Here is a 16,793-nt window from a genome sequence, read left to right on the forward strand (position 1 = left end):
CCTTTGAGAAATTGCAAGGAGGTACTTACTGTTGAGTATGTGTTTGAACTTCTGATTAAGGCCCAGGGTGATGATCATCCATCATATATCCCAGAGACTTCTCAAACAAGTTGTCAATAATAATAATAATAGGGAAAGTTCAGGAGGAAAGCAGTTTTTTCTCTTTTTCTGGACCTTTACATATCCTGTGAGGTTGTAGAATTTCTGTTTGTAGGCTGTGCTCTCGTTTTTATCTGAGATCAGAGGCAAAGGGGGAAAAGTTCCTACAGAGAGACTCCCAACTTGAGATGGATTCAATTTTTAGTTCTGATTCCAGAAGCCAAATGTCATTTATACCTTTTGGCCATATAAATATTGTTCTCACTTCCTTCTGTACTCATCATAGACAGGTGGAAGGTAGCAGTTCAATTCTGTTCAGTACAGTGTTGTGTTGGTATCTCCTCTGTGCTAGGAACCACACTTGGTGCTAGATATTCAGAAATGAATAAGCCAATATCCCCACCTCAAACTTGTGGAAACTTGGCCTCTGAGAAATTATACTTAATAGAGCCTGAAAAGGCATCAATCACCCTGTGTCCCCTCTGCTTCCCAGGCTCCATCCTGGCCCACATCCAGAAGCGGAAGCACTTCAATGAGCGAGAAGCCAGTCAAGTGGTGCAGGATGTTGCTGCTGCCCTTGACTTCCTGCACACCAAAGGTGAGCCAGGCCTCTGCCGTGGTGGGTGGGCTGGGTGACCAGCCTCTGGGGACCAAGGGAGAAAGGCAGGCCTGCCCATGAGGTTGAGAAGGGAAACCAGGGTGGCTCTCATATTTCTGAAGTGAATGGTGGGTAGATATGGAGCTGTTGAGAATGATAAGGATTACAGAAGGAAACAGGGAAGAAAACAAATTTTATGTTGTTTAAGGTATATGTGAGTGTGTGGATGTGGATATAACCATTCTACTCTAAATATTGGGATGTTATTCTTTCTAGCCTTTCAGAATACATGACCTATGTTGGCATGATAGTATTATATATGTGTAGTTTTATATCTTGTTCACAATAAATGGGAAATGCATTTTTCTATTAACATGATAAGTTCAAGGTACCTCTTAAACCTTACAGTGGTAAAGGGCAAGATTGCTGTTGTTTGAATTACACTTTGGTTTACAGTCCTTATTTAAGACTAATTCTTAAAGAACTTTTGTAGTAAATTAAATATGTTTGTAAATTGGGTGTTTTTGCATTTCCATAAATATGTTTAATTACTATATAGATTTTTTAAATTTGCCAAACAACAGTCCCATGGAAAAAATGAATCTGTTTTTACCTTTTTACTGGTTATGTGCTCCCTTAGTAATAATGCCTACCCCACCGAGTATAGTGAGAATTAAGAGAGACATATCACCAACAGCGATTAACACTTAGATAGCTGTTGTTATGTGCTATGCACTATTCTAAGCCTTTCCTCTGTACCTACTGGCTTACATAATTGTGTGTGGTCTGTATGTGTATTGTATATGTGTACCATAGTGTTATTTTCTCCATCCTTATCCCCACCTGGCAGAAAGCATTCTTATTCTTAATATTAATTCCCTTAAAGCATTCTGCTGGGTGTGGGGTAGAGCGAATAATTTGTGACCTAGCTCTGCTCCCTTCACTTGTGGATATAGGCCAGCCCCCCTGGTTGTGAATGCGCAGGACCACTTGTAGGCATCCTGTTCAGGCACCCCACCTTGTGCCAGCAACACAGTGCAGACTGGTGTGGCCTGGATGCGGGAGGTTCAGGTTCACTGATTCTACCTCGTTTCCTCCAGTGGCTGGAGAGAGATCTGCAAACTGACAGTGCCCATGTTGGGGGCCTGACTGGTACATGGGATGAAAATTCCTAGAAGGGGGTGTCTGTACTTTCCATAGCATGATGAATAGCAGTGCTTCTGTTTCTGAGAGCTGGGATGCATGTAGGTAACACCTGCCTGACAAAGATTTACAACTGCTCCCCAAGCTGCCTCTGTAGATTGCAAAAGTGGGTCACGCTTTTTACAAGATCCATACCTTAGAGGAGGGTAAAGGCGGTTTTATTTTTTATTTATTTATTTATTTATTACAAGAATGCACTAAAGGGAACAGAGGCTGGTGGTGTCTGAGGAGTTCTGAAGTGCTTGTTAACATCTAGCTGGCCAGCTGCCCATGTGCCTAGAAGTTGGAGGGGATGAAAAACGATTTCCAGCTGAACTTAGCTGTTTTCTAAATAACTTCACACTGGGAAGATGAATTGGGCAAGAATGGGCCAGCCTGGAAACAAGTTCCATACTTTTAAATACTGGACACACTGCTGCTTAACCTCTGGGAAATGAACCGGAGCAGCTCGATGGCTGGTGTGCTCACAGAGGCAGGCCTATTATTACACATGGCTCTCAGTGCTCGGGCTGGGGGACGACTGGGCCATCAGCACCTATTTGGAGAGCAAGGCTCCATGAGTGGCTCATGATCCTTCTGTGGGAGCACTTGCTGTAATGGAAAATATCTTTCACTTTTAGTGCGGCGAGCTGTAGCCTGACTCAATTTGTGCAGCCTGGACTGAGTTGCTCTGGGTTCTCATTCAATTAGGTGACTGATGAAGTCACTGAGCCTGCTGGAGCTCAGGTTTTTCCTCCAGTGAAGGGTCTCCAGTGGGCTGGGCCTCTGTCACCTACGAGGGAGTTGGAGGGCTGCCTGAGATACTGATCATCCAGGGAGTTTCAGTAAAGCAGACTCTGCTTTTCCCGCTTACCCAAGAATCCTCTGCTGCTTTCCAGTACTTCCAAGAAGTAGCTACTCAGCTTTTGCTCAGCCTGGTGGCCCCTCTGTCTCTGCCTCATACATTCTGCAGGAGGAAAGAGGAATGGGAGTATCCAGATCCACCACTAAAACTCCATGGCCCTCTGAGTTGGTTCTTTGTTTCTGTCTTGATTAGAAGGTGGTTTTCCCACGGGTGTCCTCTTGGCCAGGTCAGCAGCTTTTAACCCCTCATGTGGTCACCTGCTATCTGCATTCTCCTTCAGGGCTGGCCAAAATGCAGGGAGACAGGGGCTTATCTGAAGAACAGGACCCATCGACCAAAGCAGTCGCTGCTGTGCTTCTGGTAGGACTGTCTTGGATATGCAGAGCAGGAGAGAAGGGAATTGGACAAGCTTTGGGGAATTTGTTCACTAACACTTGATCCTCTGAATTAAGGAAGTCTCATTGAAGGAATCTTTTTTTTTTAATCGGCCACACAAGAAGAAATGAGGTAGAGCAGTCTCAGCCCCTTGAGATGCTCTTAAACAAGGCACTCATTATTTCTGCATTGCTGTTCCAAGCATGGCCATTTGCAGAGCCTTCTGCTCTGCTTCCTATTAGGCTTCTTATTCTTGGTTGTCCCTGCAGTGCTGAGAAGTAGGCTGGCTGGGATTCATTTAGCCCTTCTCATCCCTGCCAGACTTCTAAAGCTTCTCCTTCAAAAGAACTTGCAGCTTCAACTGTGCTTTTGGTTTGTCTCTGGTTACTTCTGCCTCCTGCAGCTCGTTGACTTTTTAATGTACCATAATTGGGAATTAATCTGCGAACAACAGCATTTGGAAAAAATTAATTGTGTGTGGAGTGTTTGATAATTATGTGCATATGTTAACCATCTCCTTGCTCTTTGTCATTTCAGGCATTGCACACCGTGATCTAAAGCCAGAAAATATATTGTGTGAATCTTCAGAAAAGGTACTTAGGGCCCCATTTAGGATGTTACAGTTTTTACCCTGATGTGGGAAGCCACCTTGCTTTCGATGTAGCTTGTTAGTAGTTCCGTTGGCCTCTGGGACCAACTTAAACTGACTATTATGGACACGTGAGTATGTTATATCCAGTGTGTAGTGGTGTTTCTATATTTCAAGTAGGATTAATCCTTCTTTGCTGTTTTCAGCAGTGCGATCGGTGTAAGCCTGAGAGTTTAGAAAATATATGAGACCCACACAAAATGAATGTTTTCTAGTCCAATGCACCTTCCTTTAGGGTAGTTGCTGGGAGTCATAAACAACAACTCAATCTTATATGAAGCAAATCTTCACCTGTAAATGATGTTTATGGTATATATGCCACTAGAAGTCATCATTAGGAAGCAGGTTCTTAAAAAGGGTTTCTGTTTCTATTTATGTTGCCCATTAAAAGAAAACATTTATACTTAGTGTTGAACAAATGCTGTCTTTTTAAAACTTTCCCTTAACTCAATCTAGTAAATGAAAGTGTTTGCATTTACATAAGCATGTATGAATTTGACAAATTCTGTGTTTGTTAGGAGGGATTAGGCCCTGGTGTTTTGATGGCCTACATTAATAGTTTGTGTGTGTGTGCATGAACACAGTTGTCTTTGTCTAAATTAAGGGATGGTTCATAAATAAGGAATAGCTATGAGTGAATATATGAGTCAACTTGGTACTTAAAACTCTTGTAGGGAATAGTAATGTATTAGCTCCAGTAAGATCTTGTGCCTTCCTATCAGTGGCTCTAGCATTAAACTATATAATCCACATTATTATCATAATGATTATTAATGGTAATTATAGTTAACATTTTTTGAGTGCTTACCATGTGCCAGCACTTTGTTTAGTATTTATAAAATCTCATGAAGTAGATATTATCATTATCTTCATTTTCTGAATGAGGAAACCGAAACTTGGATTCAGAAACTTGCCCAAAGTCATTCAGCTGCTAAACAGTAAAATATAGATTAGAACTCAGGCAGCCTGACCCAGAATTCCCTGGGCACTCTGAACTCCTGTTAAATTACCTGTTTACAATGTGCTTTCATGCCCTTTGTTTCATTTGATCTTCATGGCACCAATTTGTTGCCCCTTTGCTATGGCTGAAAAATAAAATTAAGGAAGACTGAGAGTCAAAAGACATTATCAAAAAAAATAGAATAGCCTGACCAGGCGGTGGCGCAGTGGATAGAGCGTCGGACTGGGATGCGGAAGTACCCAGGTTCGAGACCCCAGAGGTCGCGCGCGGGCTCATCTGGCTTGAGCAAAGAGCTCGCCAGCTTGGACCCAAGGTCGCTGGCTCCAGCAGGGGGTTACTCGGTCTGCTGAAGGCCCGTGGTCAAGGCACGTGTGAGAAAGCAATCAATGAACAACTAAGAAGTCGCAAGGCGCAACGAGAAACTGATGATTGATGCTTCTCATCTCTCTCTGTTCCTGTCTGTCTGTCCCTGTCTATCTCTGCCTCTAAAAAAAAAAAAAAAAAAAATAGAATAAAGTGGGGGATAAATGGTGTTGGAAGGATTTGACTTTGCATGGTAAACACACAATACAATATACAGATGACGTATTATAGAATTTTACACTTGAAACCTATATAATTTGATTAAGCAATGTTGACCCAATAGATTCAATAAAAAATTTTTAAAAAGAAAGAGGCCTGGCTGATTGGCTCAGTGGTAGAGTGTTGGCCCCGCGTGTGGAAGTCCCAGGTTTGATTCCTGGCCAGGGCACACAGGAGAAGCACCATCTGCTTCTCCATCTTTCCTCTCTCCTTTCTCTTTATCTCTTTCTTCCCCTCCCGCAGCTAAGGCTCCATTGGAGCAAAGGTGGCCTGGGCGCTAAGGATGGCTCGACTGCCTTGGCCTCAGGTGCTAGAATGGCTCCAATTGTAGTAGAGCAATGCCCCAGAGGGGCAGAGCATCACCCCCTGGTGGGCATGCCGGGTGGATCCTGGTCGGGCACATGCGGGAGTGTTTCTGCCTCCTCCCACCCCTGCTTCTCACTTTGGAAAAATACAAAAACAAACAAAAATAATAATAAATAAAAATTTTAAAAAGAAAATAAAAGGATAACCCATAGTATGAGAAAAAAAATTGCAAATCATGTATCTGATGAGTTTAATATCCAAAATATATAAAGAACTTTTAGCCTGACCTGTGGTGGCACAGAGGATAAAGTGTCGACCTGGAACGCTGAGGTCACTGGTTCAAAACCCTGGGCTTGCCTGGTCAAGGCACATATGGTAGTTGATACTTCCTCCTCCTCCCCCCTTTCTCTCTCTTCTTCCTCTCTCTTCTCCTCCCTTCCTAAAAGGAATAAGTAGAATCTTAAAAAAAAAACACAACTTCTAACATCAAAAAGACAATCTGGCCTGACCTGTGATGGCACAGTGGATCAAGCATCGACCTGGAATGCTGAGGTCGCCAGTTCAAAACCCTGGACTTGCCTGGTCAAGGCACGTGTGAGAGTTGACACTCCCTGCTCCTCCCCCCTTCTCTCTCTCTCTCTGTTTCCTCTAAAATGAATAAATAAATTTTTAAAAAAAACAACAGTCCAGTTAAAAAACAGGCAAAAGTCTGGAATAGACGTTTCTCCAAAGAAGATATACAAATAGCCAATGAGCACATAAAAAAATACTCAACATCGTCAGTCATTAGGGAAATGCAATGAGATACCACCTCTCACCTACTAGGATAGTTATAATAAAAGAAATGGAAAGTAACAAGTGTTGATGAGGATATGGAGAAATTGGAACCCTTGTGTATTGCTGATGAGAATGTAAATGGTGCAGCCACTGTCAAAAACAGTTTGTTAGTTCCTCAAAAAGCTAAACATAGGGTTACCATAGCACTCAGCAGTTCTGCACCTGTGTGTATACCCAAAAGAACTGAAGACAGAAACTTGAACACCAGTGTTCATTGCAGCATTATTCACAATAGCCAAAAGCTGGAAGAAACCCAAGTGTCCATCAATAGAATGTGGGTATATACATACAATGGAATATTATTCAACCATAAAACAGAATGAAGTTCTCATACATGGCTACAACATGAGTGAGCCTTGAAAACATTATGATAAGTGAAATGACCCAGATATAAAAGAACAAAGGTTATATGATTCCACTTATATGCAATATCTGGGATAAAGTCATAGAGATGGAAAGTAGATTAGATGTTACTGGGTCTGGAGAGTGGGGCAAATGGACTTACTGCTTAATGGGTAAGTTCCTGTTTGGGATCATGGAAAAGTTTTGCAAACAGAGTTGTACACTTAATTTATATATACCACTGAGTTGTACACTTAATTTATATATAAATAACAAAAATATGCCATTAAACCATTTTTTTGGGTATGTGACAGAGTCAGACAGAGGGACAGATAGGGACAGACAGGAAGGGAGAGAGATGAGAAGCATCAATTCTTTGTTGGGACACCTTAGTTCATTGATTGATTTCTCATATGTGTCTTGACGGGGGGGGGGGGGAGGCGGCGGCTACAACGGACCAAGTGACCCCTTGCTCAAGCCAGCGACCTTGGGTTCAAGCTGGTGAGCTTTGCTCAAACCAGATGAGCCCGCGCTCAAGCTGGCTACCTCGGGGTCTCGAACTGGGTCTTCCGCATCCCAGTCCGACGCTCTATCCACTGCACCACCGCCTAGTCAGGCCATTAAACCATTTTTAAGTGTAACTTATATGCGGATATAATCACAATGAAGAAGAGAGGCTAAGTGGAAAAAGAAAAGAAGAAAGAATGTAAGAGAAATAAAAGAGGCAAAGAGGGAGGAAAGAAGGAGCAGCTGAGACTTGCCCAGCCAGGCTCCCGCAGCAGGTCTGAGCATTTCTGACTCACCACTGCTGCTTTCGCCAGGCAGGCCATTCTCATGCGTGCTCACAAACTGCCCTGCTGATTGCTCCAGAGGTAACTCATGCTGTCTGTGGTCTCAGAAGTAACATCCAGTTCTGGTGGGTTTGGCTGCTATGTTGATGCCACCGGAGTGACCAGCTATCCCAGTTTACTCTGGCCTGAGGAGTTTCCTGAAATGCAGGACGTACAGTGCTTAAACCGACAAAGTCCCCAGCAAGCAAAGACAAGTTGGTCACTCTAAGCCATCTGAGGTGGTCAGGGGTTTTACACATAACTCCTTTGTCCTCCACCAAATGGTCTGCAAGGACTGTCTAAGGAATACATACTAACTTCTCTAACTTCAGTGTTGCACCCTACACCTTTGTCAGCAAGAGTTCCACAGGTTTGCTACTTGTTTTATACTAACTTCACAGTATCTGAACCATGTAGTACACACATTTTTCTCTTGTCGGGAAATATGGAAAGAACATGGGGAAGGGGACACCTTATAAATCCTCAGATTTCTAATTAACTCAAGAAGAGTAAACAAGGCCTGATGGGTAAAGCCGGGTCTCAGTGTGGCAGCCACATAACTATGCACCCACATGGTCACCTTGGTCTCCTCGTGCCCTTTGGTTTCTTATACTTGTAATTTTGCCGTCTGCTTTCCTTTTCAGGTGTCTCCAGTGAAAATCTGTGACTTTGACTTGGGCAGTGGAGTGAAACTGAACAACTCCTATACCCCCATCACTACACCAGAGCTGACCACTCCAGTATGTATGGCTGGGCACCCTGTGCCACCTCCTTCTGAGCCTCTATGCATTTGGCGTGCCCGTGACCCAAAGCTCTGGGGTCCAGAACGGAGGGAAAAACGAGCGTTATCTATATCTCTTCCTGCCGCCTGAGCTGTCATTTGGCTCACTGCTTTATACTGATAACGACCTCCCTGCCCCAGTGCTCAGTTGATAATGAAACTAACATTAGATCTTTTAGCTTGGGTTGGGTCCTCTGCCAATGATGAGACACATTATATATATAAGAACAGGCTGAGCCCTGGGTCCTGCCCCAGGTGAAGACAGACACCGTTCCCGGGCCAGCCCTTTGGCATATGAGCGTGTGATAGCTCTGAGAGTCCTCTTCCCACTGCCGAAGTTGTGGCACGTTGCCCTGTGTGGGAAGATGGTGAGTGCAGTCTCTCTGGGACGAGAACTGAGCTCTCAGGCTCTCTGCACATAAGCTTACTTGGCTAAGTTGTCCTGTTGCTTCTCTCACTTCACACTTCATGCCCAGATGGTGCTGCTGGGAGCTATTCTTCCTAAGACGTCTCTACATACTTGGTATACTATAATATAATAATGATCTCTTTTGAGATTTGCTTGCTTATAAGTGAATTTTGCTCATAACCTCTTTTTAATACATGCATTTGATTATGCCCATGTCTTATTCTAAGCAACATTATTAGAAATGTTTGTATATTAGCTTTTATGACACTGAGCTACCTTGTTTTCAAAGTCATTAACTCTAATTGCCAATAACAAAGAAAATGTCCTTTCTCCACTTACCATCTTTGCATCAAATTAGTTGTGTGTGTTGGAGGTGGGGGTGTGTGTCTCTTGGTGAACCTGAAGTAATGAAGAGGGGAACAAAAAGAATTCTTTACTTTTATCACCGTTTTCTCTGAAGGATGGGAGGAAAGAATCCTGGGGCCTAGGTTTGCCACTGATGTGGTTCAGCAGACCCCTGTCCGGTTCTGGTGCCTGGTCTTCCATCTATAGATGGGATAACAGTGTGGTGATTGCAAGAAGGGGCGGGTGGGAGAGGAGGGCAGCGGGGGCTAGATGGTGATGGACACAAACTTGACTTGCAGGGGGAACACACAATACCGTGCACAGAGATGTGTTGTAGAATTGGGCACCGGAAACCTGTATAACTATGTTAACCAGTGTCACCTCAATAAAATTCAATTAAAAAAACACATTTATTAGTTCTTGTGAACTGAGAGTTCATTATGATAATCATAGTTATTAAAGTCTAGTAGGTATAATTTGTCTCTGGTTCAAACATTTATGAGTCAAGAGTCATTAATCGTAGATTGTTCTTATTTTTATCTAAGATTATGAGAAGAAAATATACTTTTTAATAGTTCATTTGATATAAAAGCATGTTTTACAACTAGCTATATGTTTCTTTTGAAAAGGTGTTTATTTTAGAAAATCAAACATAACATTTTCTCTGCCAGTGTAATAAATGAGTGGTTAATATGCTTTAAAAAAAAAGAAAGAATTGCTCTCCACAGATGTCCCTCCCACAGCCGTGCTCCTGCTGCACAGCAGTACCTGTACGTTAAGTGGCTATGTGCAGAGAGCTGAGGCAGGGAGAGGTTCCTGGAGCTTCTTGACCAGGGTCTCTGCCTACTGGAGCAGGACCTGAGAAGATAAGGAGGTGACCTGGAACTAGTCAGGTGGACCACAGGGAATGACAGGACTCCGTTTCCAAATGCTCATTTGGCCCAGCTTTTCTAAGTTCCCTGGTGGCATCAGGCGAGCTCTCTGGCTGGCTGGTTTTATGGCTTCTTGCTCTACAAGTCTGTGCTTTTGCTTAAGTCCCATTACATTCTGCTCTTTGCCATCCCCTCTCCCTGTGACTAAGTCTTACTCTTCTCTGCCACTTCGCCCTCCCCGACCCTGGCCCTCACAGTGCGGCTCAGCAGAATACATGGCCCCGGAGGTGGTGGAGGTCTTCACGGATGAGGCCACATTTTACGACAAGCGCTGTGACCTGTGGAGCCTGGGTGTTGTCCTCTACATCATGCTGAGTGGCTACCCCCCCTTTGTAGGTCACTGTGGGGCTGACTGTGGCTGGGACCGGGGAGAGGTCTGCAGAGTATGCCAGGTGAGCACAATCCCAGAACCCATTGCAGAGGCTGGCTGGAGAGCAGCGTGGTTGTGGGATGCCACACAGGACTGGGTTTGGGACTTGTTCCTGACCTAGAAAGGAGTACATAGTGCCCCTTCCTCTTGTGTCCAAGGGCAGCCACAAGGTGAAATGGAGATAACTGGGCACTTAGCCCAGCCAGCAGTTCAGGGGAGGGTGTTAGAGAAGATCATACCCAGAACTGAGTCTGAAGAGATGAGTCTAGCTTCAGAGGAAGAGGACCAAGTAGGAGAACTGCACAAGCACAGACACAGAGCTTGTCAACAGCTGAGTGTGCAGAGGGAAGAAGAGTGGGAGTACAGGGGGTTAGTCCTCAGGTTACAACAGTATCGACATATAGCGTTTTGAGTTTACAACGCCTACTGCCATAAAAAACTTTTAAAAATTGAGATGGGAGTGTTTTGACTTATGCCATTAGCATTGTACATTTTTTTACACTAATTTTTTGTCATTTTTTTCTGTTACTATAGTACAGTATATTTATGTCCTTTTCCTATTTCTGTGGCTTGGTTGTGTTTTTACGTTCTAGATTATGATTTTATAACTTTAGGATAGGTAAGTAACTTAGGTTAGGGTGTGGTTTTTTGTTGGGGTTTTTTTTTGTATTTTTCTGAAGCTGGAAACGGGGAGGCAGACAGACTCCCGCATGTGCCCGACCGGGATCCACCCGGCACGCCCACCAGGGGGCGATGCTCTGCCCATCTGGGGCGTCGCTCTGTTGCGATCAGAGCCACTCTAGCGCCTGAGGCAGAGGCCACGGAGCCATCCTCAGTGCCCGGGCCAACTTTGCTCCAATGGAGCCTTGGCTGCGGGAGAGGAAGAGAGAGACAGAGAAGAAGGAGAGGGGGAGGGGTGGAGAAGCAGGTGGGCACTTCTCCTGTGTGCCCTGGCCAGGAATCGAACCCAGGACTCCTGCACGCCAGGCCAACACTCTACCACTGAGCCAACCGGTCAGGGCCAAGGCGTGTTTTGATTTACATCAAAATTTGGGTTACGTCACTGTCATAGGAACCCAAGGAGCCCCTGTATAAGGCTAATAGTGGTGGGAGATGAGACCTGAGAGGTTACCAGGAGCCCATTCCTGAGTTCCCTGTAGGGATCCAGGCTTTGCTCTGTTGTTGATATTTCCCACACATTACCACCCAGCCTGCCAGATACCACAGCCATCCTGCCTGCCAAGGGCATTCTGTGTCATTTGTGGATTTAGGGCGAGAGTATGGAATGAGAGTGTCCAGATCAATGACAGGCACATCCTGCCCATCCTGGGCCAGTGCCATCTCAAGAGGAATCTTCTTTACCTAGAGCAAGCTGTTTGAGAGCATCCAGGAAGGCAAGTACGAGTTTCCTGACAAGGACTGGGCACACATCTCCAGTGAGGCCAAAGACCTCATCTCTAAGCTCCTGGTTCGAGATGCAAAGCAGAGGCTGAGCGCTGCCCAAGTTCTGCAGCACCCGTGGGTGCAGGGGGTGAGTGACCGTGGGAGGCGTGGCCTGCAGCATGGCCCTGAGGAATCTCTCATACCTGGGTGGCTGAGCTCAGCTGGGGGCAGATTGTGCAGCAGTTTTAGTTCCTATACACATAGCGTGAACTGACTCCTAAGCCAGCCCCAGACTGAGTCCCATTCTGGTCATAGACTTAGCTCTAGCCTTGGTCACAGACTAAGGCCCTAGCTGACCCATGCTTCTCAGGAACAAACAGGCCTCGGGGACTCGGCACATGCGTCCCACTATTGGCAGAGGCACGGAGCCCAGGAAGCAGCCTGGTGTTGTCACGGGGGCCTCTAGTCTGTCCCCATGTACAAAAAGATCACTAGCTGAGAGTACCCAGAAGTGAGGCCTTGCTGTCCTGCCTGCTGTGTGGCTCCATTAGGGGTACATACGTGTGTGGTTCTGTGGTCTGGGTCTGGCTTGCCTAAAAGGGTCTGGCTTCACCAGACTAAGGATCCAAGTCCTCACTAGAAAACACTTTTAACCATCCTCCTTAGTTAGTCATGGGACCTGACTTCTACCCCATCAGGAGGTCTGCCAGACCTCTTGTGAATCACTGTCTCCTTGGTGTGCCTGGCCCTAGCCAGCCTCAGTAGCCCCAACAGTCCCATGTTGCAGTTGGGGACCCAATCCAAGTGCCACTCAAGAGTTGCTGTCTTTACTGAGTGCCTCTATGTCAGTTGCTGGTCAGAGTGGGATGAGTTAGACCCAGTCCCTGCATCCACGTTCTAGAGAAGAGAGGGAGCAAGGGAATGAATGACAGGATAATGTGGCAGATGCTTGGGGCACCAACGAACAATGACCCACCTCTGCTCAGAACAGGCAGGGGTTGGGAGGTGGCAGGGAAGGGGGAATGCCACACAGGGGAAGGGACCCTAAAGCTGGGTCTTAGAGGATGATTAAGACTTTGCCAGACAAGGAGAGGGCTCTCCATGGAGAGGCAGCTGGGTTGAGGGCTGTTCCTTGCTTGCTCTCTCCTTGGAAGATCTGACCCTGTAGACAAGCCTGGCCAAGTCCTTGTGCTGGGCCAGAGCGTGGGTGGGGCAGCTCCTGAAGGAGGAGCAGCGCTTACCCACACATCTGTCCTTCCCATTCTAGCAAGCTCCAGAAAGGGGACTCCCCACGCCGCAAGTCCTCCAGAGGTAAATGCTTCCACCATACGCAGCAGCCTTCCTTCTTTGGCTTTGACTTCTCTCAAGCTCTCAGCCACATTGGGATGGAGGTGGGGGATAGGGAACCCATCTCTAGGCTCAGGTATCTTCCTCCTGAAGTGGCTGCTGGCCTGCCTTCGCCCTGTTTCTCTTCCTCTCTACCTCCTGCAGTAAATGTCTCCCTCTCTTCTTCCACCAGGATGGCTTCCCAGGCCTCCAGCAACTTCAAGGCCCCTTCCTGTGCTGTGTACAGGAGAAAACTGTTTTTGCATAAACACGTGAATCCTAACTGGAAATCACCATTTGCAGCCCCCAAACAGACCTTATCTATGAGTTATTACCCCAAGGTTTCCTTCTGTTGCGTGCTTTGGGAAAGTAGCAGGAATCAGGGACACGTTAGACAGTGGGATCAGTTCTGATATATATACTACTAGACAAACAATAATAATAATGGCCACGGTATAGAAAATACCACATGCCAGATACTGTTCAAAGGGTTTTATGTAGATTATACTCATAATCTTCATGATTAACTTGCTCAGGGCCACACAGTTGTCGTGGGAGTTGGACTGTGAACCCGGATCTGTTTGACTTTAGTGCCTTTTAACACTTAGTGACACTGCCCTATTCCCGCGAGGCCAGGGCTGAAGCATTGTGGGAACCCCTCCAGGAACCAACCTCATGGACAGTTCCTACGTTACACAGGGAAGTCTTACACCTTTCTAATCTCCATTCATTTGAGAGAGAATGCTACTGCCCAGCTTGGGTTCCTACCTGATTCTCTAGAGCTGCATCCAGATGCCTTGCAGCTCCAAACCTCAGATCCACCTTAGCAGATTTATTCAGCAGACTCAAAGGGCCTGTTCTGTGCCTGCCTCGAGCTGGCTTCTGGGACCCCGACACAAAGGCACAGCCCCTGCTCTTGGAGCTCCCTGCCTTGACCAGGGAGAGGGATATACGTGGGTGGGTTTCACGGGCTGAGGCTCCTTCCTCTGATAGAGCTCTGTGCAGAGCCGTGGGGCTGAGAGGAGGGTACTCCGAGTGAAAGAAGTATTTGTTCCTCTATAGTCCAGGAACAGTCATTGAGGTTCAAAGCCATTGCGACCTCAGTTAAGTCAGATTCCAAACCCACGCAAGAACGACTTTGGAGAGAACAGCCAGCTCAGAAAAACCCGGTGGGAGTAGGAGCTGTAGCAGTTGGTGGGGGTGTCAAGGAGCTGGCCTGGCTGAGGCCGCTGAGTCCTGCCAACCTCTCTTCTCTGCTTTTCCTTCTGTCCCTGCAGAAATAGCAGCACAACGGACCTGACGCTCTTCGCGGCGGAGGCCATTGCCCTTAACCGCCAGCTGTCTCAGCACGAGGAGAATGAACTGGCAGAGGAGTCACAGGCACTGGCCCAGGGTTTCTGCTCTGTGAGGCTTTCCCCTCCCTCCAAGTCACGCCTGGCTCGTCGGAGGGCCCTGGCCCAGGCAGGCCGCAGTGGAGATGGAGACGAGGAACTCGAGGGACTGTGCCCAACACCCGCGGCTCTCTGACAGACTCTGGTCACACCTTTCAGGCCCTAGGTCTGTCTAGGTGTTGGCCGTTGGGAACCTGTGAGGCAGCGATCAGGCTTCCTCATCCACTGTGGCCCTGAGGTTCCCACCCAACCCCCCATTTCCCTCGAGACCTCAAGGAAAAAGCTTTTTTCCAAAGGGGTTGTCTTTGAAAAGGAAAGCAATCACTTGTCACTTTGCATAATCGCCTGAGGCTGGGACATCTCTGCTGGGCTCCTGCCCACCTGCTCACCGCCTGCAGATCCTGGATCCAGCCTGCTCTCGTGAATGGTGAATGGGCGGCAGGCGCTGGGGCGGCAGCCTTCAGGGAGCCAGCCTTGAGAAGCGGCAGCTGACAGAGGCTCTTCCCTGTCACCCCCTCAGTCGGTCCTTCCACCTTCCTCTGTCCTCTGGATGTCCTCCCCCTGGGCTGAGTAAAGCCATCCCCTCAATTCAGGGAAGGGCAGAGAGACTGCATTCCGGAAGCCAGCCCAGTCTTCCAGTCTGCAGCACAGAGAAGCACATAATCTTTCTTTGCCGTGACCGAAGTGTGTCCCTCATTTATCATCCTCCTCCTCGTTTGGGATTGCTACTAAAGTCAGTGTTACTTTGTTTTTAAAAATGTTTGTTTTTATTCTTGACCATGCTCTTCCAGCAAAGATGGGAGTTTAAACGCCCACTGCAAGCCCATGGACTTGTCAGAGCAGGCAAAGCTCGCTCTTTTTCTTAACGCATGCATTTGAAAGGTGTTAATCACCTTAATCCTATTATTTTATCTGGTTTTAAACTATTCCCAGTATGAGGCCCAGTCTGCTGCTGCATCGCTCAGGCTTAGTGTGGAAGGCAGCACAGGCCTGGGGCAGTTAAGGAGTTCTGGGTCCATGAAGTAGAGTAGAGCCGGGATGCAAGGCAGTCCAGCTGCCCTGGTCTGAGCGGTCTGTGCCTGCCGGAGCATGAAGGCGAAAACCTAGCATCAGATAAGCTGAGCTGCTGAGTTACCTACAGAAAATTAGCATATCTCAGATGTTTATACAAGATGCTTGTTTTAATAAAACTTAAATTGTAGATGTGGCCTTCCTGGCAGTCCTTTTTTCACTTGCACACCTGAAGAAATGGGCCTTCTGAGGAGCTGAGCCCTGCCCGTTGGGGAGAAGGCGCCCCCGTCGGGACCTCTAGATACAGCACCTCATTGGATTCGCAAAACAAGGTGGAGATAGGATTGCTTTTCTTTTCTAGGTAAGGAAATGAAATTCATCAAACATTTGTCAAGCTCCTGGTCTGTGCCAAGCCCCAGAAATGAGTAAGAAACAGCCTTTGCCTCTTACGATCTCCCCATCAAGTAAAAGAGGCGGTGTCAACAACCATCACAAAAGTGGCTTCAAGACAGGCTTTAACAGATGTGCCCTGTACACAGCCCACCCACACAGTGGGAACAAAGCTCCCCTGCCTAAGCAGCTCTGAGCCCTTCGTGAGGTCCATTGTGCGCCAGGGACTGCACTTGTCCTGCTAGAGTTGGCCTCAGAGGAACGTGGTGCCTCACACCACAGCCTGCGTGGTGATCATGGAGGGGCTTTCATGCGCGTTTGTCCCGTGTAATCCTCAGATCCAGGCTGGGAACGGGTACGGCAGGACAAGCCTTTTTAGGTTCCCAAGGAGGTATCAAGAGGGAGGTCTGAGTGTCAGGGCAGTGGCCTGGGTGTCCTGGCAGCTTTGCACCCCAGGGAGACCAGAGCGGGAGCTGGGGTCCGGGGCTCTTCACTCTGGGGGCAGGGGATGGGCCAGCCACCACATGTCCTGGACTATGAATGCCTCCATGTCGGAGATGACGTGCTGTCTGTTGGCAGTCTTTCCTCTGCAGGAACCCTTACCACCCTCACATCCCGTCTTCATCGGCCCAGAGCGGGGCGGGCTAGACAGAACATCAGGCCTGTAGAATCTGAGCCTTTTGGCCCAAAGTCTCCCAGTCCCTGAGGACTTGGAACAAGGGTATAAGATTTGCCTCCGGAGTCCAACCCCAGCCTGGTCAGTCCCTCAGGTTGGCCCACAGGGATGTAACTTCCAGGGTCTTCCTGGACCAAGAACTCCCCACACCCA

General features: G+C 47.1%; 1 protein-coding gene across 8 annotated transcripts in view; it reads left to right on the forward strand.

The window, feature by feature from the left end:
• Positions 1 to 15,748, forward strand: part of MKNK1 (MAPK interacting serine/threonine kinase 1) — a 49,327-nt gene extending 33,579 nt beyond the window's left edge. For 7 of the 8 annotated variants that reach the window (XM_066269281.1, XM_066269287.1, XM_066269283.1 and 4 more), the window contains 7 exons: positions 593 to 697; positions 3,657 to 3,712; positions 8,271 to 8,366; positions 10,291 to 10,485; positions 11,830 to 11,994; positions 13,114 to 13,157; positions 14,450 to 15,748. In XM_066269281.1, coding sequence (XP_066125378.1) covers positions 593 to 697; positions 3,657 to 3,712; positions 8,271 to 8,366; positions 10,291 to 10,485; positions 11,830 to 11,994; positions 13,114 to 13,157; positions 14,450 to 14,699 — 911 coding nt within the window. In that variant the 3' untranslated portion in view covers positions 14,700 to 15,748. The remainder of the gene's footprint in view (positions 1 to 592; positions 698 to 3,656; positions 3,713 to 8,270; positions 8,367 to 10,290; positions 10,486 to 11,829; positions 11,995 to 13,113; positions 13,158 to 14,449) is intronic. The other variant, XM_066269289.1, reaches the window with a different exon arrangement.
• The last annotated feature ends 1,045 nt before the right edge of the window (positions 15,749 to 16,793 follow it).

The sequence above is a fragment of the Saccopteryx bilineata genome, chromosome 3 (assembly GCF_036850765.1).
Source record: "Saccopteryx bilineata isolate mSacBil1 chromosome 3, mSacBil1_pri_phased_curated, whole genome shotgun sequence".
Classification (NCBI taxonomy): domain Eukaryota; kingdom Metazoa; phylum Chordata; class Mammalia; order Chiroptera; family Emballonuridae; genus Saccopteryx; species Saccopteryx bilineata.